Source organism: Camelus ferus, chromosome 3 (genome assembly GCF_009834535.1).
Source record: "Camelus ferus isolate YT-003-E chromosome 3, BCGSAC_Cfer_1.0, whole genome shotgun sequence".
NCBI classification, from domain to species: domain Eukaryota; kingdom Metazoa; phylum Chordata; class Mammalia; order Artiodactyla; family Camelidae; genus Camelus; species Camelus ferus.
Window position 1 is genome coordinate 28584206 of NC_045698.1, and position 23902 is coordinate 28608107.

Sequence of the window (23902 nt, forward strand, 5' to 3'; positions counted from 1 at the left end):
CATGTATATTCCTAAAATGTGTATTATGTGTCTATTGACATTATTTTGAACTTTTGAACAAGGCAGGGGTGTAATCTGATTTTTTTTTGCTGGGAGAAAGCTCTTACAGCTGAAAGCTCTTGTTGCCATTTCTGTGGGAGGTAGTAGGTATTCCTATCATCCAGTGAAATAAAGAAGAGAGGTGATGCTTTCAGGCCATGGAAACTCAAGTTATTATAACATTTGTTAATTTAAAAAAAGAAAAGAAAACTCCCCAAAACTTTCTTGTTCTTTTCAGAATTTTTAAAACATGAGAATATAGAACCACCTCAATCTATGGGAGTAAACAAGGAAGATTTTTTTTTTTTCCTGGAGAGAAACAGCCTGAAACTCCTGAGATCACCAAGTCCTTCAAAGAGAAAAAACTCTTGAGTCTTTCACGGACAAGAAAGTTAGTTATCAGGAAACTGCTTGGTCCTCAAAGGAAGACAAGAAGGAATGCAATACACCAAAGTTCACATCGCCACAATCAGTTGAGAATGTTGAATATGAATTTCCAAAAACTATTGAGTATTTACAGTATGGACAGAGATACTAGCAGCCAGATGATTCTTTATACTTAGGAAAAGAGGACTATCTGGAATCTGTTGGATACTCTGAAGATGCAGAAACCACCGTGGAAGAGGAGGATTCTGATGACCCAGAGTGCATTATCTATGATGGCAAAGAGGACTCTGTGTATTCAGAAACCACGGAGTTCTCTGATGAAGAACAGAATGATGAGGATTCAGAAGCTGGCGTGTCATTGGAGGAGGAAGAGGAGAAAAGACTGGAAGGTATGGGAGTGATGTGTGTGTAGTTACTCAGGCGACTTACCTCTAGGTTGCCATGACATAAAGGAGAGAGGGGCTGAGGATGGGCACCAGATGTCAGCAGAAAAAGAGCTACTGAGAAATTACTTGTCCCTCTCTAACTGGGGATTTTCTCAGGAGTAGGTGGTGACAGAAGAGCCTGAACCTAAAAGTGGTGGTCAGATAAGCAAAAGTAAATATTGATTATCAGCTTATCTGTTTTTGCAGTCACTTCCATCATACATATAAGAAGTTGCTAAGCACTAATTTTAGCTGTTACCTCTGTTCCTCAGATTAAGCCTTTTTAGACATTTTTGCACCGTTGTGACCAATAGAAAATAGGGATTTGGGGCCTGACTGTGGAAGTGGAAACAGGGGAGGAGTTTGTGCTGAATGGGTAAGATCCCAAAATATTGCTGCTTGGTTGGATCCAGTCCCAATATTACCATCTTGATGAAGAAAATTAAACTGATATGTTGAGTGTGAATATTTCTTAATGAAAATTCAAAATATGAGCAATGTTTAATTTTTGAGACATATTGTCATGGGAAATAAACATCAAGTTCTGAGTAGAGAGGGGGAAGGTAACTACTGACTCACACTGAGTCCAAATTCTGGGGATTCATAATCTAGTTATGGATCAGAAAAGAGTAATTTCCTGCTCAGCACACCTGGAAGTAGTTACTAGGGTTGCTGTAACAAAGTCGTACCACAAACTTGGTAGCTTAAACAGTAAGCAATAGAAATAAATGTATTGTCTTACAGTTTGGAGACCAGAAGTCTGAAATCAAGGTGTCTGAAGGGTTGGTTCCTTTTGAAGGCTGTGAAGAAGAATCTGTTCCTAGCTTCTGGTAGTTTGCTGGAAATCTTTGGCCTTCTTTGGCTTGTAGAACCATCCCCCGAGTCTGCCTTCATCTTCACGTGATTGTCTTCCATGGTGCTTATCTCTCTGTTAAAATTTCCCCTTTTTATAAGGATAGCTGTATATACCAGTTTCAGACCATCCAAGGATTTCTTAGAGTTACTTTTGTCAATTCTTGAAATCCATACTGTCTCTTACGTCTGTTGTATCTTCTAGGCTATTTTTATAGGAGATCCAAGAAGCTTGTGCTAACTTGCTATCCATCAGGAACAGAAAATGCTCTCTGATTTCCTTTCTCTACTAAGAACTATCTCTGTATTCCCAAGAAGTGGCTAGAAGATAAATTATAAAGTGGGAAATCAAGAGAAATTAGGTACAACGTGTAAATTTTGAGAAAACCTTAATGAAAATAAAATCTTCCATTTCTCCAAATGTTAGCAAGAAATAGCATTTAAGAAAGAAATCAGTATCAACCTAGAGAATTCCTCATACTTATGTATAATGAAGCATCAACAAGGCTTTTCATTGCTGCATACAAACATTAGCCCAAAACTTGGAAAACCTAAATGATCATCAGTAGACAATGTTTAAATAAATAATGGTTCTTCCAAACCAGGAAATACAATAGATTAGCTAAAATGAATTAAGTAGGTCTCTGTATATACTGACTTGGAAGAATTTGCAAGGAATACAATTGAGTGAAAAGAAGTTAAAGGGTCATTTGGAATAATATCATTTAGAAACTAAAATGGCATCCATTAAACCAAACTGTATTTCTATATATGCAAGCATACTTATTACTTGCATAGAGAAAGGATGGGAAGGAAACATACCATACCATATTGACATATCTCTTAGAAGGAAATTGATGTATCTCTTAGAGTTGGCAGAGTGGTGAAAGGGAACTTTCACTTGTATCATTTCACCTTTTTTTCCCCAATGAAAATGTCAATTACTTATTTAATTTTAAAAGCCAATGAAGGAAGCTTGGATGCTGAACATAACATTCACTGACTATCTTCTTTCCTACAGAAAGAAAAAAAGTGTTTAAAGATGTCCTGTCCTGTTTGAACCTGGTTAGGAGCAGAAAGCTTCTGCCAGATTTCATTAAGCAATTCTCCTTAGACTGAGGATGTGGGTGGATGCCTGAAACTCCAGGTGACTTAGCCTGGAATTTCCTGATGAAAGTTCAAGCACTGGATGTGACAGCCTGAGATTCAATCCTCAGGCAGAAGGTTCTGGGTGAGAATGGCAAAGGGGAATTGCTGACTGGATCAGAGGATTTGGAAATTAGAGAAACGGAAACCATTAATCCCCTTGATGTCCTCTGTGCCTCTCTGCTGTGTTCAGACAGCTCTTTGCAGTGCGAGATCATGTCAAACATGTATCAGTGCTAGTTTGCTCTTTCCCTGCTACTGCCAGATGCAGAAAACAACAAAACCATTTTGATGCTGGGTGCCATGAAGGACATTGTGAAGGAGCAGTCAACAAGGGATACAGAAAAGTTTCTGGCTCTCATGAAGATGCCTGTCATCTCTTTTGTGCGTCTAGGATACTGTAGCTTCTCCAAGTCCAAAATCCTCAACACACTGCTCAGCCCTGCCCACTTGAAATCACACAAAATCTTTCTCCATCAGGATTTGCCTGTTCTGGTGCTTCCCCGGCAGATCTCTGATGGCCTGGTTGAGATAACCTGGTGTTTTCCTGATAGCGACAGTCTGAGGGAAAACCCCAGTTTCTTCCAGAAGCCTGTTGCTGCGGCCAACCTTCGTGGAGATCTAGAAAGCTTTTGGACACAGTTTGGTTTCTTGATGGAAGTTTCCTCAGCTGTGTTTTTTTTTCACTGACTGCCTAGGTAAGAAGGAATGGGACTTGCTAATGTTTTTAGGAGAAGCTGCGATTGAAAGATGATATTTTGTCTTCAGTCCACAAGTCGGGAGAGTGAAGAGGCTCAGATTTTCCACAGGATCCTGAAGTTGAAGCCGTCACAGCTACTGTTTTGGGAGGAGGAGGAAGCTGGGGAGAGAGGGAAGAACATGGAGGGCCTTCAAGCTGCCCTCCAGGAAGTGATGTCCTGTTTATTCAGATATGTGTATGTGGAGGATATGGCCTTCCTGGCCAGGGAGTTGGGAATACAGGTAGACCAAGACTTTGAGAACATTCGGGATTCAAGTTTCCCCTGGGGAAAACTTGGCTGGAACAGCTGAAGATGAGGGACAACAAAGACACAGTCAGCCAAAAACTCATCTGAAAGCCCCAATGAGATGTCTGTAAGAGAGCCTGGGGCTATATGTGAGATCAGCCAGAATATTCAGAATTTCCATCTTACCTCAGTATTCATGCCTTATCTGAAAAACTCCCACCCTTTACCAACCAGAATTAGAGGTTACTTTAACCATGCTTCTTTGAAAGCCCCCTGGATTATGGGCTCCCACTTTTGATCAGAGCAGAGACCTAAGTGGTTCCATCCTTTGCCCTTTCAGAATACAGGGGCCCACAGTCCAAGGAAAAGTTTGGGGATTCAATACTTCCAACCGCAGAGATTTTATTCTGGTGAAAGATTTATGAAATTTTCGAGAACTGCACAGGGACATCATGTGGATAGGACTTTTGGGAGACACCAAGACCCATTTCTCAACGTGTACAGGCCTGGCCCAAGAGACCACAGACAATGGGAGCCCTTGAAAGGTCTGGGGCATTGGTCTCCCAGGTAGGTCACCTCCATTCTCTGGGTTTGCAGCCAGCAGGAGCAGTTGGAAAGTCACAGCCTAGGCAAGCCTGTGCATGGGGAACACAGCCAACTGAGGCAACTGGAAAGTTTATGAGAACAACATCCCATATGAAAAATCCTCACCCTCAAGCCTTTCGACCATGAGGAGCCAAACAAAAACCCATAACTGCCTCTCAGCAAGGAGCCAAGCTGAAGACACAAGGTGGACCTTCAAGTCCATCTTTCCAAATGGGATTCCATCCCATGTCCAAAAGCACATTTTTGCCCAGCTCTCAGTTCAAATCCAATCAACCCAGGTTATCCCAGGTCAAGCACTCCCAGCAAAACCACTCCCAGTCTGTGTTCTCTCAACCCAAACCCACTCAGACAAGACCCCCTCAGCCCCAGCCAACCCAAACTGAATGTTCTCCATCCACTCAGTCCAAGCCATCCAAGTCCCAGTCCTCCCCAGGTGAGACTTCTCAGCCCAGACCCACTCAATGCAAGTCATCTAAGACCAGTCCTTCACCGGCTCAGGCTTATTACCCAAGAGCAGAGCCCAAGAGGGTAGGGAAGCATTAAAGTGCTTACTCTAGAGACCTATGAAGTGTATCCGTTGCCCAGTCCTTGCCTGTCATATATATAGTCACTTGAAGAAGAGTGGCAGCGATGGTAAGAGAGTACTATCATTAGCTTGACACAGAAAACATGATCTGCACAGCCTGATTGGATATCACGAAAGTATCTGTAAGAATTGTGTCCCTACAAAAGAGGAAAACTATGAAAAGAATAAAGAATACAATCAAGCAGTAAATAAATGAATTGAATCCGACCTTGAATATTAGGTAATATATAACCTGAACCCTGGGAATGGGGGCTGTAAGATAGTATCACTTGGAAAGAGTGGGGATGAAGCCTCTAATTGCAAAGTGAACATAAAGTAGGGTGCACATAACGTCAGTGTTGCAGGAAAACTTGCCCTAGATGTTGGCTGCTCTAGAGGTGTCTTGGTTAAAAATTTTTTAGTTCTATATCAGCTGCTAAGCAGATAAACTTGTTTGTGATAATAGCACCAAATCACACTCATTTGACCTTTATGTATAGAAATAATGAACTAACAAACAATAAAATTAATTATTTTGCAGTAACTTGAGAAATGATCTGTGTATGTTTCATATTTTAAATATTTGTAGTAGTTAAGATAATTTGGCTAATAAGAGGATCTGCTATATTAGCCTCATGACTCCAACTTAAAATATATAATTGATTTTTTTAATTTTAGAGTTGTGATTTTTTTTCAATTGAAAAGATTATGATAGGTTTACAAAGTTTGTAAAAAAGCATTGAAATATTTAAGAAGACTTGAGTCACACAATTAAAAATTTTAATTTATTAGATTTATTATTGTTCTAACCATTTGGTTAAGTTCTGCTAGTGAGAAGCATTAAGTAGAAGGAATATTAAATTTAAAATATTTAAGTGGAGGGGGAGGGTATAGCTCAGTGGTAGAGCACATGCCACATATAGCTGCAAATGAGGATGGGAAATTTCACCAGCTGAGGGCCTGTGCCTCCAGGAAGAAGAGGAAAGGTAGCACTTTACCACCACATCATGAAATACCAAGAATATCAGAGACCCAGAAGAGGAAGTCACCAGATGGCACCCCCAAACCAACATCAAACGTTTATCCCTGTCACCTTAATCATAATTTTTGGCTACTTACAGGATATAAATTATTTTAGTGATGGGGAGGTGTGGTAATTGCCTGAGTTGAAGAGAAGATTTTGAATTGTTTTGCAGTAAAGACAGGATTTTAGATTATTCACTCTTTTAAATAAGATGAGGCTACTATTGTGATCTGGGTATTGCCTGTTCTAACCCTAAATTATACACGAGGGACATAAAGTTTTTTTATTATTCTATAATGGAAATATAAAATAACTGTCTCTTTAATCCAAGGTGTTAACATTCTTCATACCCTTTTGTCAAATTTCCTTAAATTTTAAAGCAGTGTTTCTATAATTTGAATGTGTGTAAAAAAGTCACCTGAGGTGGCTGTTAAAACTCTTGGGGCTCCCCACAGAGATTCTGACTCAGTATGTCTGGGGTAGGTCTGAGGGAGAGCCTCTTTTTTTTTTTTTTTTTTTTTTTTTTTTTTGAGATGCGTAGGTAATTAGGTTTATTTATTTATTTATTTATTTTGATGGAGAGACTGGGAATTGAACCTAGGACCTCATGCATGCTAAGCATGCACTCTACCACTGAGCTGTACCCTCCCCGCAGGAATAGCCTTTTAACAGGAACTCTCATTGAAGCAAAAGTCTCTGGGGCCATATTCCAAAAAATTCAGATATAGCCTGGGCTGCAAACCTGTTTTCTGGTGCTCAGAGAAAGATATTTTCATCTGGGCCAGGAATCCAGGTTGGGATAATTTCTGTTCATTATCATTCTTATTAAACTCATTATTCCTCCCCTGCTGGAAAATTGGGCATTTAAAAGCTCCTGTAATTTGATAATGAGGTAGAAACTTCTAGCCATTTAAGATTGGGGCTGTTCTACCTATAGGCTTCTATATCTAACACTTATCATTTTGCCTGAAAATTTTGTATCTGATTAAAAGACATCCTTTTATTTTTCAAAATGTGCTCCTTTCTCTCTTTCACAGCTTAAGACTTGACTTTTTTCCCTTAGACCTCAATCCTTCCTTCCTATTGTCCAATATCACTGGTATATATGATATTATTCTTTCACTAATGGGAGACAACTTTATTAATGCTAAATGCACTATAATTTTTGGCTTGGGTCTTGATTTGATATCCCTACAACTCTAAGCCTCGCAGATAAGATCAGTTTCTCTGGGATGCAGAGGCAGAGAGAAAGGAGAATAGGTGAGGATACTGAGATGTTGTGCATGTCCTCCAGAAGGGACCCTGCTCTCTACCCCCAATCCTGGGTAAACCCCTACAGCTACCGCTAGTTCCCAGGGTGAGCAATAAATACACAAAGAGAGATTCGAATACTGCATGCCTTTAATATCTGTCCCACTTCTCATGAACTGGATTGGGTGAAGGGATGAGGTAGAGGAGGAAATGCTATTAATAAAAATGTGTATCAGGTAATACTTCAAGTATCATTCCATCACAACAGTAGCCTGGGTACTGGGGACAGAGTGACAAGAGCAGCTTGAGGAAGGGCAGAATTTAAGGGACAGGCAGAGGATCAGTGAGATATATGGAGGAGGACTGGATGGGGAAGAGCCAAGAGGGGTGCCTGGAAGCCCTGGATGGGGTGTTTCAAGAAGACAGAGACTGTCTTGGGCATTTTATCAAATTAAGGCCAATTTCCATACTTTTAGACTAGAGCTACTTTTGATGCTTTTAAGATAAAGAATGAGATGAAAGTTTCAGAAACTAGCAGATAGAACTGCCAAAGGATTACTCTGTTGCCTCTTTATTCTTCCTAAACCATATTAAAATTATTCAAATACTAACCATATAGATTCAGATTTGGGTGGCAATTGGAGTATGCTGCCTGGGCATCCTGCTGTGAGAAGCCCTTTGCTGCACTGCCTCAGGGATCCACTGCAGTGTTCCAGAAACCGCACTCTGGTCAGGCTGCTGTGAGCCAGTGACTCAGCATGGTGGGGGTACTGGAGCTGGGCCAGTCCTTCCCACGTGCAGGGACCCCACCAGGCAGTCTTTGCTCTGGGTCCCCTTGTTGGCCTGGCTGTGACTTTCTCTGAGCCGCACTTGTAGTCTGATGCTCTTCTCCCCAGTCCCCCATCCCTTTTCTCTTTCCCTCTGCAGGTGTCAGACCTGCAGGCAGTGTGAGGCTTTTCCCACCCACTCCTGCCCCCTCCTCCCTTTCTGCACCACAGGCTTTTCATGCACTTGAATTCCATCTTAGCATCTGCTTCCTGGAGGACCTGAACTGGCACAAGTTATTTGCAAAAAGTATTTCTTCTTTCAATGTCTGAGCAGTTGTGGACACACCTTCTTCTTCCCCTCCCACTTTGTGAGAAAGCAGACCCTGGGGCTCTTCTCTGTAACTCCTAGAGTCTGGTTCAAAAAGGAAGAAATGCTTTAATCTTTTTAATTATCTGCTTTAGGATGAACATTAATTTTGGATATGGAGAGGTTTTTTTAACAGGAGCCTTGCATGCATGCATGTTTCATCTGCATAAGCACTATTCCTTGCTTAATGACAATACAAGACCACTCATAATTTGCTATTCTCATTTGTAGCCCACAAGAAAGAAGAAAAAAATCATTAATCATGTGATGTATGCCGGGATATTACTTTAGGTTCGTGGGAATCTCTTGGAATTTTGGCAAATTGTGTCAAATATATCAGAAAGATCATTAAGGTAAGAACTGAGACATGCTCCCTTGCGTTGTTTGATTGTCAGTATAGCTTTAGGGAGAAAAGGGCACAGAAGCCAGGCTGGGGAGGGTGAAGATGTGAATGGAAAGTGAGGAAGCAGACACTTAAAGAAGTTTGATTGAAAAGAAAGTGCTGTGCCTACTGGGTCAAGAAAATTGTTTCTTCCTCTCTTCTTTTCCCAAACCCCCTACTCCCTTCCTTTCCCTCCTCATTCTTCTTCTAATTCATCTCTTTTTTTAAAATAGAAGGTAACATAATCTTTGGAAAAAATTTCAAACACTGTAGAAATATATGGTGTAGAAAGTCCCTCATAATTCCACCATCTGGATAGCAGGAGTTCTCAATATTAGCTGTGTGTTAGAATTAGAAGGCGAGCTTTAAAAAATCCTGATGCTGAGCCCACAGCCTGTGTCAAAGAGACCGAGATCTCTGGGAGTGGGACCCAGATATCAGCATTCTTTAAAGCTCTCGGTGATTCTGACATGCAGTCAAGGCTGAGAACCACTGCTCAGCGTGTGGTCTGTGGACCAGTGGCATCAGCATCAGCGCTCAGCAGAATATGAGCTCCGCAGCCCCTCCACCTACTGAATCACAGTCTGCATTCTAACAACATCCCTCGATGTTTCATATGCACAATCAAAATTGAGCAGCACTTTCTAGAGAAAAATCTCTAAAACAAATAAGGAAGACTTTTTTTTTTTTTTTTTTTTTAATGGAATGAATTTGTGCTTAGAGACTGAGAGGAAGAATCTGTAAAGGGGAAAGAACAGAAAGCATAAGACAGAATGTCATACTTGGCAGGGCAACATTCCAGAAGGGGTGGGAGGAATAGAATTGACAGCCTGTTGGGAAAAAGAACTTTGAAGAGGGAAGAGAATTTGTCTTCTTCTGACATTGAAAGGAAGAGGGAATGGATGGTAGGCCTACAAGTGGCTTGCATGGTTGAGGGGAAGCAAGAAGTTGATAGTGTGGCTTCCTCTGTTTTCTGCTTTCCTCAGGGGAGTAAGGGAGGAGGCCAACTTCAAAACAAATGAACAAAGACGAATAATGGCTTTTGACGTGTACTATGTGTCCCAAAGGGCTTTACATACAGAAACCACATACAGTCCTTCCAATAGCCCTACGACCATTCTGTTATACAGACGGAGACGTCAGTGCTCGGCTGGCTTCTCCTTTGCTGTCTCTACACATCTATCCTGGGGTTCCCTCTCTATTTCTTCACTCCTTTGGTGGCATCACTCAGTCCCCTGACAGTAAATGTTCTCTACATGACTCTGCCCACACACCCTCCCCCCATCTACTTTTCTAGTCCTGACCTGTGTTGTGAACTCCATTCAATTGTCTGATCAACATTTCCATAACATGCCTGATAGAAATCTCAAACTTATCATGGACAAAAGAGAACTCTTTCCAAACTTGTAGCCTTTCTTCCATATTCTCTTCCCCTCCCCAGTTGTAATAACGCCCAAACCCAGGACTTCTGGCAGTGCGTCTTTCCCTCCATCTCCCCCAATCCCAAATCATTCCTTCCTCTTCCAAATCACCAAGAAGTCTTGTCAATTGGATCTCCATAGTATTTTGAGTCCACCCACTTCTCTAAGATCTCCACTATTACCAGTCCAATCTAAGCCGCCATCACCTCCTGTGTGGACCGCTGCAATAGCCTTCTACCTGTCTTCTCTGCTTCCACTACTGCCCCCTGCATCCCTGTTTCTGCATTTCAGCCAGAGTGAGGTGTATGTATACACATGGCGATTTTAAAACATATACACAGAGTAGTATCACAAACCCCCTTAATTTCATCCCAGCAACTCCCAAAATTATCAGTTGTCAGTCTTGTTTTAACTATCTCCAGACCTCAACGTTTTTCTTTTTTTCTTTTTCAAAATCATTTAAAAGCAAATTTAAGATGCCATATTATTTCAGCCATGAATATTTCAGGAGATATTGCTAACAGAGGAGGACTTAAAAAATTAAAATCAGAATGCTCATTATATTCTCAGTACCCCTGTGTGCTGTACATATTCATATATTTTATCTCATTTAGTCTTCATAGTGGTCTTGCAGAGAGGGCAGTGCTAGATGATTTCACCTACAAGAAAACATAGGTTTAGAGTGTACTTGCCCAAAGGGCTCAACTTTGAAGCGGGAGTCAAATTCCTTGCCTGGTGCGCGTTCCACGCGTCAGGACTTCTCTTTCCTGTAAGTGTGAGATCTCCTCTACTCATTCCTTAATGTCTTGCATCTCGTGATCTTGCATCATTTTAAGAAAAGAGAAAATAAAAGTGGGAATAATCTGTACTTTCAGATTTTCCCACTTAAATTTTTTTCTTTAAAATTTAGGAAAAACATCATTATACTGCCATCTTCTGGATCTTTTGAAGGCTAACAGATCAATGCCAATATAGGTATTTAAAACCAGGTCTGTTCAACTGTTTCTAATCTGAGGCTGACATATTAAACTTTGCATAATTAAAATTATTTCCTTAGTTAATTGGAAAAGTTCTTTAACAACTTAATACATGTCGAATATTAAGGCTATAAGGTAGATGTATTCAGAGGTCAACTTTTTTAAAAAATTGAAGTATAGTTGATTTAAAGAGGTCAGTTATTTTTGTTTGTAGGGGATGGAAGCAAACACACATAGTTAAAATTTATAAGTAATTCAACCTCCACCTTTGGCCATTAATTTCAACCTCCTCCAATGTTAAGAAGAGCATTTCTATTGCTGATGAGAGCATAAATTGTCACAGTCCTGTGGGAAGGTAATTTGATTGTATATTTAAAAAATATAAATAAACTGTAACTTTGACCCAGTAAATTTACTTTATGAATTTGTCATACATGTATATTCCTGTTAATGTATGCAAAGATGTAAATATCTTTGTATAAGATGCATAATCTTACATTGTTTATAAAGGACTAGAAAAACCCAGAATGCTTAAATAAATGATGCTACTACACCTGTGCAGTGTGGTTCTATGTAGGTGTCTAAGAACAATGATGTAGTTCTAATATGCTGGTAATAATAACTAATAATAGCCGATATTATAAGAGGTTTGTTTGAAATATTTTGACCTAGAACTGGAAGATTCTATGCAAAAAAAGTGCTCCTTCATATTTTTTTTACTAGCAGATATATTTATATAGCAAAAATTACATTTGCTAGTGCAACATTGTAAATCAACTATACGTCAATTTAAAAAAAAAGAAGGAAAAAAGCTACCTTTGGATTTCTGCCACTAGAAGAGTGGCTTTAAAAACTAGAACATGAAACAAAGTAAAATCTTAGATTCATAATCTATAGTACAATAAGAGAAATGATTTGAGTTCATGTTATATTGTGTGGTTTCTACTCAAGAAAAACTTAAAGTAATGGAAAGAAAAACTTAATGCTCTATGAAATCTATACCATGAGGCTAAATTTACAGTGCAATGTCTTTTTACTTACCTTTGTAATTTAATAATAAAATATTGAAGAGTCGCAGTAATCACAGGTACTTATCAAGTCTTTTCTATGTGCTAAGTGCTGTCCTAAACACTTAGCAGATGAAAAGTCAGTTGATCTTCTCCATAAGAAGACAGTATAAAGGCAGTATTTCTATTTAATGAAATTGAGAGTGAGGAAAGTTAAGTGAGTTAAGTTCAGCACATGGTCAAATCGGGAATTGAGTCCAAATATTCTGAATTAGGATGCAGTGCTCTTTTTATTACACCGAAGTGTGTCAAAAGGGAAAACCATATTGGTGCAAATGTCTGTATTAGAATCCTTGGTAGTATATACGAAGTGCCAAGTACATGCCTGGCATGTTGTAAGTACTCAATATTGACTATAACTCTTGTTATTTTTATTATGTTGAAGGGGTAATAAAGGTAGGTCTCTGAGTGACACGGGTAAGCATCCTTCCCACTGAATCCTCCCACTGAAAATTCTCAATTGCATTGTAATATCTTCCCACTAGTATAAAACATATGCCCCACAAGGGCCGGAGTTCTCTCTGTCCTGTTCATTGCTCTATCGAGAGGCCTATATGAGAACTCATATTAAGTGCTCAGCAAACATTTGACAAACTAGATTGAGAAACCAGAAGTTTTTCTTGTTCCTTTTTTCTCCTTTTTGACTGTGACATGTTAGCCTACTGTTATTCTGCTCTTCCAGATAATTTGTATGCTTTAGTGGTTAGGAAACTTCATGGGATCTTGTTAAACATGTAGGTACTTGAAAAACAATAGCTTGTCAAAAAGCCCCATTGTGTATTTTTATACCCTCATGCATGGACCTCACCTCAGATTTGGTTTGGACATCAGGACTGGTGATGCTATACACACATCAGGGGGTAGCTAATATGCTGCTTAGTTTCTTTCTTGTATCTTTTCCTTACCCTTCTTTTCTCTTTCTGTCCACAGAGTCAGTACCCTTTTCAAGTAGGATTTTTAAGTTGCCCAGCCTGGAGGAGGATGGTGTGAAGCAAAGAATAAATTGTTAAAGCTATAATTTCAGGCCTCATGAGCGATAAATATTGGAATTTATTTAGGGTATCTGGAAAACATGCCTGAAAATTGACATGAGGGAATTTTTTTTGGTTGAAAGAAAACTGAAAAAAGAGAGGGCAGATGACAGAGACCAGGGCACATGGAAAAGTATTTGCAATGACCTAGTGTTGCCACTAATTCATGAGAAATGCTGCTTTAATGTATTGAATCTATCCTAGAAAATCGGGCTCAATAACTCCTTTCATTACCTAGGAGCTTAAATCATCAGTGGCATCTTTTTCCAGACATTTTTGAAAGCTGCTTTCATATGGAATATAAAATGCTTTAGAAATTCAATTTTATTTATAGGCAGCATCATATATTTTATATTCTTGCTGAAGAAATTTAGGGTGAATGGAAGGTCAATTTTATATATATTTTTTTTTTTGTAAACCAAAAGGGCACATCACTCATCAGAGTGCTTGGTTGTTGTGAAAGTGAAAAAAAAAAGTTCCTTGAGCATGAAGGTGTGGGGAATCTATTGGATTAGAAAGGATGACAAGCTTTCTTCTTGAAATAGGCCTAATCAATATACTTTATTGGGGTCATTCATCAATAATGAATCAAACACTAGGTAAAGCTTTCCCTGAGAGAGTTAGAAACTGTCTGGCTGGAGATGAACCCTGGGATCTGGGGTTGTCTATGAACATCACTCATTCTGCAAAATGCTCTAAGCATGGGCCCAGATGCAGAGCATATTTGGTCTTGGAAATTTACTTGTTTGGGGAAACACTTAAATACGTCTGCTGGAACAAGGGTCACATAATCACCCCGTCATGCAATGCTTAATTGTAAAGGGAGTGGGGATGTGATCTCACTGAGTGCAGAGTGTTTCTTAGCAGAGTGTTTAAGGATGAAGAAGGCTGGTTCCTCAGGCTCTAACTGTGAGTGGACAAGGTAGAGTCTGGGCAACAACTGGAGGAGTTGGCCTCAGTCAGGAGCATGCAGAGTTCACTCGTGGTAACAAAGGGTAAGGCAGAGTGCTTGGGCACAGATGTCAGTAGGTGCGTGGATGCACAGTGGGAGTGTGTGGAAGTCCTTTTATAATGGACTCCAAATACTTACTTTTTAAAAGAGTATTAATGATTTAAAAAATTTTGTTTTTTATTGAAATGTAGTTGATTTACCATGTTAGTTTCAGGTGTATAGCAAAATGATTCAGTTATACACACGTGTATATATATATATTTTTTTTCAGATTCTTTTTTATTATATGTTATTACAAGAACTTGAATATAGTTCCCTGTGCTATACAGTAGGTGCTTGTTGTTTATCTATTTCATATGTAGTAGTTAGTATCTGTTAATCCCAAACTCCTAATTTGTCCCTTCCCTGAGCTTTCCCCTTTGGTAATCATAGTTGGTTTTCTATGTAATGGACTCCATTTTTTCAATGAAACAGAAAGTCATTGATTAAGAATGATTGTGAAATAGTAAATATTGGAAGTAGGAGAGGAAAAGTAAGTATGAAGTAGTTATCCACAAGTCTTTCAATGTAAGAATTCTTGAATTTTTTCAGCCTAAGTTACACTCACCAACTTTCCCCACTGCACCCCCTACCTATCCCTAGCATCCCCATTATCAATACTAAGTAGAAACCAGTAAGATTCATAACAGGATTAACAAGAGAGGAATGTCACAGGGGATAGACATGCAAGACAAACACTGGTTAAGCCCATTACCAATTCTACTAAGCACTACGGGGCTAAGGGGGGGGGGGGCTCTGTTCCTGCCATTTAAAGTCTTGTTATCACTCAACTTTATGTCCATCCTGTGCCCCATAAGACACCAGGGCTGAGGGTTGGGGCAGAGGCTCCTTTCCTGTCTAGAATGCCTACTTGAGAGCATTCTGAACCAATTTGCTTTGATAGGCATCTCAAGGATTCTGGAGCTCAAAAAGTATGAGTCCAAAGTGGCTTCTAGTAGAGAAATGTGAGGTAGAATTTCTAGCTGCCGAGTTAGGAGCATAAAGAAGCAATACACTACGACCAGAGAGAAAGCAGAGTACACTGGTTCAGTGTAGGTGTGGGGAAGCTCTCGCTCTAGGTTCAGTTTTCTCAGTGAAGTAGAGAAAGAGGTTATTACTGGAGAGTGAGTTTGTGGAAAGAAGTTTAGAAAAAGAGTGTAAAATAGAGTGAACTATCAAATGGACTAGGAAAAGTAGTGTGATTACTATTTACAGGCCCACTTGAGGTTCACGGTCGGTGAATTTAAAGTAAGACCCAATCACAGGGTACAGGAAAAGAATAGGTGAACTGAATTTAATGAGGGTTGTGATTTTGATGTGTGTGTGTGCGTGTGTGAGTGTGTGTGTGTGTGTGTGTGTGTGTATATATATATATATATATATATATATATATGCAGTTAGGGCCAAGTGATGGGGTGAAATGGGGAGAATTGGCGAGGGTAGTTTTGACTGTAGGGCTCCAAGAATTCTTATGCTGGAAGACTTGAGGATATTACCATATAACCCAGTAATCCTACTCTTAGGTATATTCTCAAAAGACTTGGAGACATATGTCCACATAAAAGCATGTATATGAATGTTTATAGCAGCATTATTTATAACAGCCAAAAAGTGAAACAGCTCAAATGTCCACCAGCTGATGAATGGATAAATAAAATGTGGTATAGAATATTAGAATATTATTCAGACATAGAATAGGAATAAAGTACTGATACAACATGGGTGAACCTTGAAGATATTATGCTAAGAAGTCAGACACAAAAAGCCACATATCGTATAATTCTATTTATATAAAATGTCTAGAAGAGGCAAATACACAGAGACAGAAAGTAGATTAGTGGTTTCCAGGAGTTAGAAGGTTGTGTGTTAATGGTTACAGGATTTCTCCTGTGGATAATGAAACTATTCTGGAATTAGATAAGGGTGATGGCTTCACATTCATGTGAATATTTTTTTAAACCACTGAATTATACATTTTCATTATACATACATACAAATTATACAATTTCAATTATACATACCAAATGGTATGTGAATTATATCCCAACAAACAAAGACACCAGACAGGAGACGGGGAGTAACAGATATGGAGGGCTTGGCTGTACACTGGCAGCAGGACTGAATGAAGGGGGGATATAATTGAGGAGTATGTTCTCAGGACTTGTTGACTAATTGGGTGTGGGAGGCAGTGAGAAGAAGGAAAAAGTCAAGAATGATTCAGAGGTGCCTTATCACCTTATATTGCATTGATTTCTGTATTTGCCCATCGCATTAGAATGTATGTTTCTCAGCCTACCCTGGCTAAAAACATAGGGTCTATTCTAAGCAGGGGAGAAGTAAGTGGCAGTTTTTAGACACACTTTAGGTAAAATACCAACAGTATGTCCGTTTTCATGGGTCTGTTTCATACAATTCAAGACTGTTGCTCAACTTCCCTTGTGAGCTAAGCGGTTATTTCCTGTGTTTGGACAGTGTTAAAAGTCTGCTTCCCGTTTTGAGGTTTCCCCACTTGAGTCTTGATGAGAGAACCCACTAACCTCTACTGACACTCTATTAAGTGCTAAATGTTCTTCAGAGTTCTTGCTGACTGTTTCACAAATGAGATGCCCTCATTTCACCCTGCACTGGGTTACATATTTTGAAGGATTTTTTTTTTGATACTAGGAGCATTTAGTAACATAATTGGTTTCACTTTTTGCCTAATTGAAGTTATAATAATGCAACTGTCAACTGGAACCATCTCATCGATGTGAGTTATACAATCACTACCATGATGTTATTTGATACTATTTCAACCTAAAGAAAATGATCTCGGTACTTTGATAAGCCTGTATATTTTCATTTTAGACTGTGTAAACTTAGACCAGTAAAACAGCACTAGAACCCACAATGGCTATCCTCACAGACCTATCAGAATCTAGTGTCACATAGTTGGTAGTCTCCCTGGTCATTATTAACCAGGTTCCTTCTGACTGAGTGTCGGTAAGTTGATTTGATTGTCCTCAGGAAGTTTGGCATCCAAACTGTGTATCATTGGAGGAATATCTCTGGATAAGCTATTTTGCAAAAATTTCCTTTGGCTCACATTTGCTTATGCGTATGTTTTAAAAACTCACTTATTAGTCATAGATGGGGAGCGTGTGGAAGCCTATACGTGTTCAACATGCTGCAATTCGTAGTTTATATATCCTGAATTTCATCCACCCTATGAAGAAGGTTTCATTATCCTTTAAGTAAGAAAATTGAGGCTTAAGAGGATAACCCAGATAGCAAATGGTAAAACTTACTTTTGAGACAAGATTTGTCTGATGCTTTTTCTGGCAAGCCACATTTTCTCCCTCAAAGCAGGCCCATACCAGTAAGAAGCTGAAGAAAGAACAAGAAGAGAGTGAAAGTAATTTCTTTATGAGTATGGGTAACTTATTAAATGTATTTGTGTATTTAAATACACATGATCAGTACACTTCACTCATATGTGCACCTTGGAAACATGGTCATGTAAATATCAAGGAAATACATCGGCAGTGCACTAAAGCAGAAAGCTATGCATCACTAGATCTACTCTGCATCCAGACCATCCTTTTGGCTCTGGTGCCCATGAAGCATTTCTGTAAGATTCCTGTTTCTATGATGGCTACATGTGTCCCTACAATATATCCTGGTTCCTTCAAACAAATGAATGAACAAACAAGCAGACAGTTAAAGGACAGAGAATCTTTAGGATGCTTATTTTATGGCACTATGAATAAGAAAGTTATAATACCTAACAAAATAAAATTAAATAATTCTAAATTTCTTTTTTGAATAGGTAATACGTTCATTAAAACTATAAACTAGTATAAGGCACGGAGTCTTAGTCCTGTCTCTGTTTTTTAAATTGAGTAGTAGTTAACTTACAAGGCTGTGTTAATATCTGGTGTACAGTACAGTGATTCATATACACACATATATATTCCTTTGCATATTCTTTTTCATTATAGGCCATTACAAGGTATTGAATATAGTTGCCTGTGCTGTACAGTAGGACCTTGTTGTTTATCTAGTCCCGTCTCTTTTTCAATCTAACCTATTTCCATCTTTTCAGCTAGTCTCCTTCTCATATGCATCCCACATCAGATAATATATTTTTTTTTAGTTTCTTGTGTATCCTTCCAGTTTCTTCATGCAAATACAAACAAGTATGAAAGTACATTCTTATTCTCCTTCCTCCTTTTAACCCCAAAGTTAACTCATTATTCTGTATCTTTCTTTTTCTCCTTAACAGTGTATCTTGTAGATCTTTCCATACCAATGCATAGAGAACTTTTGTTTTTTTTTATAGCTGCATAATATTTTATTTAACGTGTATACTATAGTTTACTTAACCAATTCACAACTGGTGAATATTTGGGTTGTTCCTAACCTTTTGCATGCTAGCTCACATGTAGTGGACTAAACTTACTATGTTCCAGGTGTATGGAACTTACTATGTTGCTTTACTTGGATTCATTTCATATAACAACCCTTTGTGTTAAATAATACTATTTCCACTTTTCAGATAAGGAAGCAAGAGAATCAAAGAGGCTAAGCAACTTGTTCAAGATTTGAACCCAGGCTGTCTGCCTTTAGAGTACATATTAGTACTAGTGAAATACAAATTAGTACCCTTTATTGCTTTCAGGAAAATTCCTACTTTTAAGGAGAAGTTTCTAGTAATGTGTTTATTTCCCATTGATTTCTAAAATTTTATCACAAACATTTGACAAATTTGTACAATTCAGGATTTTACTCCTTTCTACCACTCATTCTTTATTTTTTCTTGACCTGTAGAACATGTAATGATGAATCTGACATCAAAATATAAAGACAGTTTAAGGAGGTAAAGTTTAAAATTATGGGGAAGATTGACATTTTCTGAAAGTGACTGATTTTAATTTTAGGGCTATAATATGCTAAAATCTTGGTCTGAGGGAAAAAAAAATCCACTTTTTTTTTTTTTTAACTTGGGCAGCACAAGTTTAAAGTGAAGATCAAATAAATGACCTTGCCTTTTGATATTCATCCTTTCTCTGCAAGATTTTACACAATGCAGTTATAGAAACACAGAAATCTTTGCATTTCTTTCTCAGAGCTGTTCGACTTAATTCAAATGTAAACCAAATGAAATGTATCTTGGACTTGCAGGCTCCTGCCATGTATTGCAGATAACTGAAAAACTCAGATGACAGAAACCCAGACAAATCTAGGCCCTCTCATAAGTTTTGCAAGCCCCTGTCACTATTGAAAACCATCACGACAAAACGTCTTCTCACTTCCTTATTGTCCTCTGGTCCTTGCCATCTGTAGCCATCAGAACCTCCAGGGCAAAGGCATGTCCAGTGCTGTAAAGGGCAAGGACATCTTGTCTAAACAGGAAGTGTGAAGCCCTGTACATGTTTCTTCATCTATTTAAAACTTTAACAACATTCTTATGAAGGACTGGATGCCAACAGAGAATACTCATCTAGTGACCTCATTTTAAGTTAATGCACAAATCACAGTATTTAATGCAGTATTACCAGCAGAGATGGACAGCAGTTTCTTAGGTGTAATGATAAAGCATTTAACAAAAATTATTTTGCTGGAATCTTCCTTTAGATAAGGCATTGCCTAGCAGCCATTTTTCATGCTCAAACTATTCACAGTGACGCTTTAATGGTAAAAGAGATACCACCTGGAGTGCTTATTAGCTTAACAAGCCCTTGACTGTTAGCCTAAGATGATTCAGTACTTCTCATTCCCTCTGGAGTAGCTCAACTTCAGAGCCTAATATTATTCTTCAACTCAAGGGACTGGAGCTGGCTTACCACTAGGGGGTGCTGTTGCCTCTTTACTCCAACCTTTGGCAGTTTCAATTCTGACCTCAGACTCAGCGATGGAAAGAAAAGGAGACTTTATCCATCCCCGGTGGGTTCATTCCTCCTATACCCTCAGAGTAAAATGGAATTTGTTGGAACAATTCAGAATAAAACAAAGCGGCTAGTAAATGAAATAGGCTTGTTAAAATGTTTTCCAGTGTCTCCCCGAGGTGGACCAGAACAGCTTCTTGACATCATCAGTGCCTAATAGTTTCATTACCGTCTGGGGATAGTAACCGTTTTTAAACTACTACCTCGGGAAGTGAGGACTAATGGGGAACAGGGGGCGTGTCTAGCAGGAAGAGAGAGGGCTGGGTCCTTGCAGACTCTTCCGCGGTCTGGCAGAAGTCTACTACTCCCACCTCTACTGATTCAGAACTGGTTCAGACGCCATTGGCCTGTCATATGTACCAGTTTGAGGGGTTGTTAGAAATACAGATTCTATGGTCATATGAATTCGGTAAATTCTAGTCTGAAAAAGTTTTTAAAAGTTTTACTTGGTGTAGAACTTTCAGAACATTGAATTCGCACTGCACTGTGTACTATATTTGTGAATCTAAGGCTGGGCATTTGCTAGAGGTAGACACTCTGACAGGGGTTCTCATTGGAGGGTGGTGATTTTGCCTCTGGGGCACGTCTGGCAGCGTCTGGAGACATTTTTGATTGTCATGCAAGTAGAGGCCAGGGATGCTGTTGAACATCTTCCAACTCACAGGACAGCTCCCCATCCCCCGCCACCCCAACAAAGAATAATTAAGTTCAAAAGGTCAGCAATTGAGAGGTTGAGGAACTCTGCTCTATAATATACACAGCTTGTTACACTCATTGAACCCACAAATTAATTATTTTTCCTTGAAGTGTCTTGTAGCAAGAGTGGAAAATGTGTGGGAACTCTGCCTTCAGTTTATCCACAATGTTTTCATTATGTTTTAATTGCCGAGTGGTGTGGTCTTCCCTTAATACTCCTTCTCTTTGACCTCCATATGGCACTTGTCTTTGTTGGCTGGCCTTTCCTTGAAATTCCCCTCAGTTGGCTTGACACTGAATTGTTTTGGTTTTCTTTCTCCATCTGTGACCTCTCTGTCTCCTTTTTTGTCTTCTCTCCCTCTTCCTGCTCCAGAATAGGGGCACTTCTTGTGGTTTTATACTTCATTGTGATTAGTTTCCCATGGCTTTAGATATGTACCCTCATGCCAAGATGTTTCTTCCCAAAGAGAGCTACATTTCCAGCTGTGTATTGGATAGTTTCTGCAAAATAAAAATGTCCCTTTTCTAAAACTATCTCTTTATCTTAAACTTCCTACTTCTCTCCTTTATTAATTTGTTCTTAAATTCTTCCAATTTTCTCAATCAGATGTGAAGCCATGTTTAATCATGAAGACTTGGGAAGTCTCTGGTCCTTTCTCTTTCTTCTCAGATGAGACCGTGATTGCCCCTTGTCTGACTATGGAAATAAATTCCAAATCACACACTTCCTGCTTCCCCTTCTTGTACTTTCCATGTAGCCTGCATGCTACCACTGTTCCAACCATCCTAAAGTATCACTTTGATTCTTTCCTAAAAACTTCCAGTGAGTGAGTTCCCATTGCCCTTTGAATAAAATCCACACCACGTACATTGCCAGGGAAATTTCCCGCAGTGTGGCTCCCACCTGTACTTGAAACCTTTGTCCAAATGGCTCCTCCATTGAAATTTCAGAAAGAAAAAATACTGTTCATATGAGAGCAAAGCTGTGGAGAAGGGCTTATGCAAAGCACTTGGGGAAAGGAAGTTTTTATAAATGTTCTAGATTTAATTTCTGGCATATAGTCTCTGGTAGATGAACAATTTAAGGTCTAAACTACTGCAGATAACACCTGTATGCATGTGACATCCTTTGGGCTAAGGATACTCTATAAATGGGCTAATATGATCCTTAGAACATGTAAAGAATGAAAATAAAAAGACTATTGCTCAAGGTTTCTATCTGTCAAAGCCCCTAGCCTATATTTTACGTCTTCAGTAAGTATTTGTTGAATTTAGAATGAACAAATTAATAAATGCATGCATGAATGAATGGAAAAGTACTGTAGTGGGGGCTGTTGGTGTCCTGCCTATAGCCTGCACACACCTTCCAATACTGAAAATACCTGCAATTCTCTACTTGAAATCTTTTTTCTGTGGTTTTTTTTTTTTTTTTTTTTTTTTCCCTCCCTGGCCACAAGTGTGTGCTCAACCTACCCTCAGTTCAGGCTGGAAGTGTCAGAGAGTTGGTGAGTACAGAAGCCACCCTCAACCAACGATAAACAGGGTGTTGGTAAATATATCCCCAGTTTCCTTACCTCTTAGCTAGAGTGACTCTGAGGTGTGCTACTCAGTGTCTCCCAGATTTCCTCACTGGGGCTGCACTCTAATTTCCTCAGTATCTGGCATGCTAAAGTACCTTTTATTGGCTTCCTTTCCTTTCCAGACTCACTTTGCCATCCCTCAGCAAGATCACATCTCAAAACAAAACAAAACCCTCCCAAACACAACAAGAACCCCAAACCTGAAAAACAAAAAAACTGCTTGCAATTGAATTCTTGTTTCAGAATCTGCTTCTGGTGAACCCCAAAATAAGACAGCCACTGACTGTGGAATTGTACATTAAGAAGAGTCCATGACATCCAGAATTCATGCAGTTGGACTTGAATTAAAAAATTACCTTTTAGGCATCAGACATCATCTTCTCTGTGGCAAAATTTTTCCCACAGAAATCACTATGGTTTGAACAAAAGATGTGGATGCTTTGTCTCTGGAAGACCACCATTAAATTAAGAAGATAGGGTGGGGGTTTTTCTCTATTATTCAAAAAACTTTTTGGATATAGAAAGAAAAAAAATTATTAAAATTGAAGAATAGTCACTAATGGAATGTTTAGTTATAAGATTAGTTATAAGATTACTCTCAACTCAAATTTCTTTTCCCAATTCACACTTCTGTTACTCCTACCTGTAGTGCCCTAGCAGCAAGAATCCTAATATTAAGGTGAACCATGCATATGAAACTGTAGCTCAACTTTAATAGATAATCTGAAATCTTGCAAAAATGCAGCCTTTCACGAAATCTCTAAAGTGATGTTGGAGAACTGCTAGAATCAATGCAAAGCCATGGAAAATGAGAGTCTGACAGAATAAGACAAGGCAATCGAAGAAGAGAAAATGGACGTGGGTGATGACTGTGACAAGAACTTTCCAACAGAGTGATCTGAACATCACAGCATCAAGGGAAGTTCTTGGGGAAATCAGTGATGCCTTGAAATATGTTTGCAAAACATGATGCTCTTTTTGATCATTCTGCAAAAGTCAAGCATGAAGGACTCTATAGTATATTGTGTTAGGAGACGTATGTATATTTGGGGGATTCCACTCCAGAATGCTCCATTTACATTTTGAGGGACAGAACTGCATTTATAATTTTTCTTCCACAAAGTGTTTAATCTCAAAATCTGTTGTACAGCACCCTTTTAGATAATCATAAAAGCATCTGCTTAGTGTAACAGACTGAAACAGGAAAAGGCTTATCCCTTGCCTTACGCAGAATCTCCTTTGGTGGAAAACCACTTAAACATTGAACTGAGAACACTGGCTGCCTTTCTTTATTTACAGATGTTTTCTCAGAACTACACTTCCAAACAGTCCCAGTTGGCTGTAGCTAAGACCTCTGTAAATTGATAGGATGCATCTGGCTTCAGGACACAGACTGAGGACGGGCAGGCTCTCTG

At 39.0% G+C, this 23902-nt stretch overlaps 1 protein-coding gene and 1 long non-coding RNA gene across 2 annotated transcripts; both read left to right on the plus strand.

Annotated features, from left to right (window-relative positions):
- Positions 1-234: 234 nt before the first annotated feature.
- On the plus strand, positions 235-3619 carry CARD6 (caspase recruitment domain family member 6; the record flags this gene model as incomplete). Its single annotated transcript, XM_032468236.1, is given in 4 exon segments — positions 235-336; positions 339-399; positions 402-815; positions 2725-3619. Coding segments are annotated over 4 exon segments (675 nt in total), but the record flags the coding sequence as incomplete, so codon positions are not given.
- Positions 3620-3625: 6 nt separating this feature from the next.
- On the plus strand, positions 3626-23299 carry LOC116660907. The gene is made up of 3 exons (XR_004316554.1): positions 3626-4402; positions 8647-8768; positions 22610-23299. It is a non-coding gene; the product is annotated as an uncharacterized LOC116660907 (long non-coding RNA).
- The last annotated feature ends 603 nt before the right edge of the window (positions 23300-23902 follow it).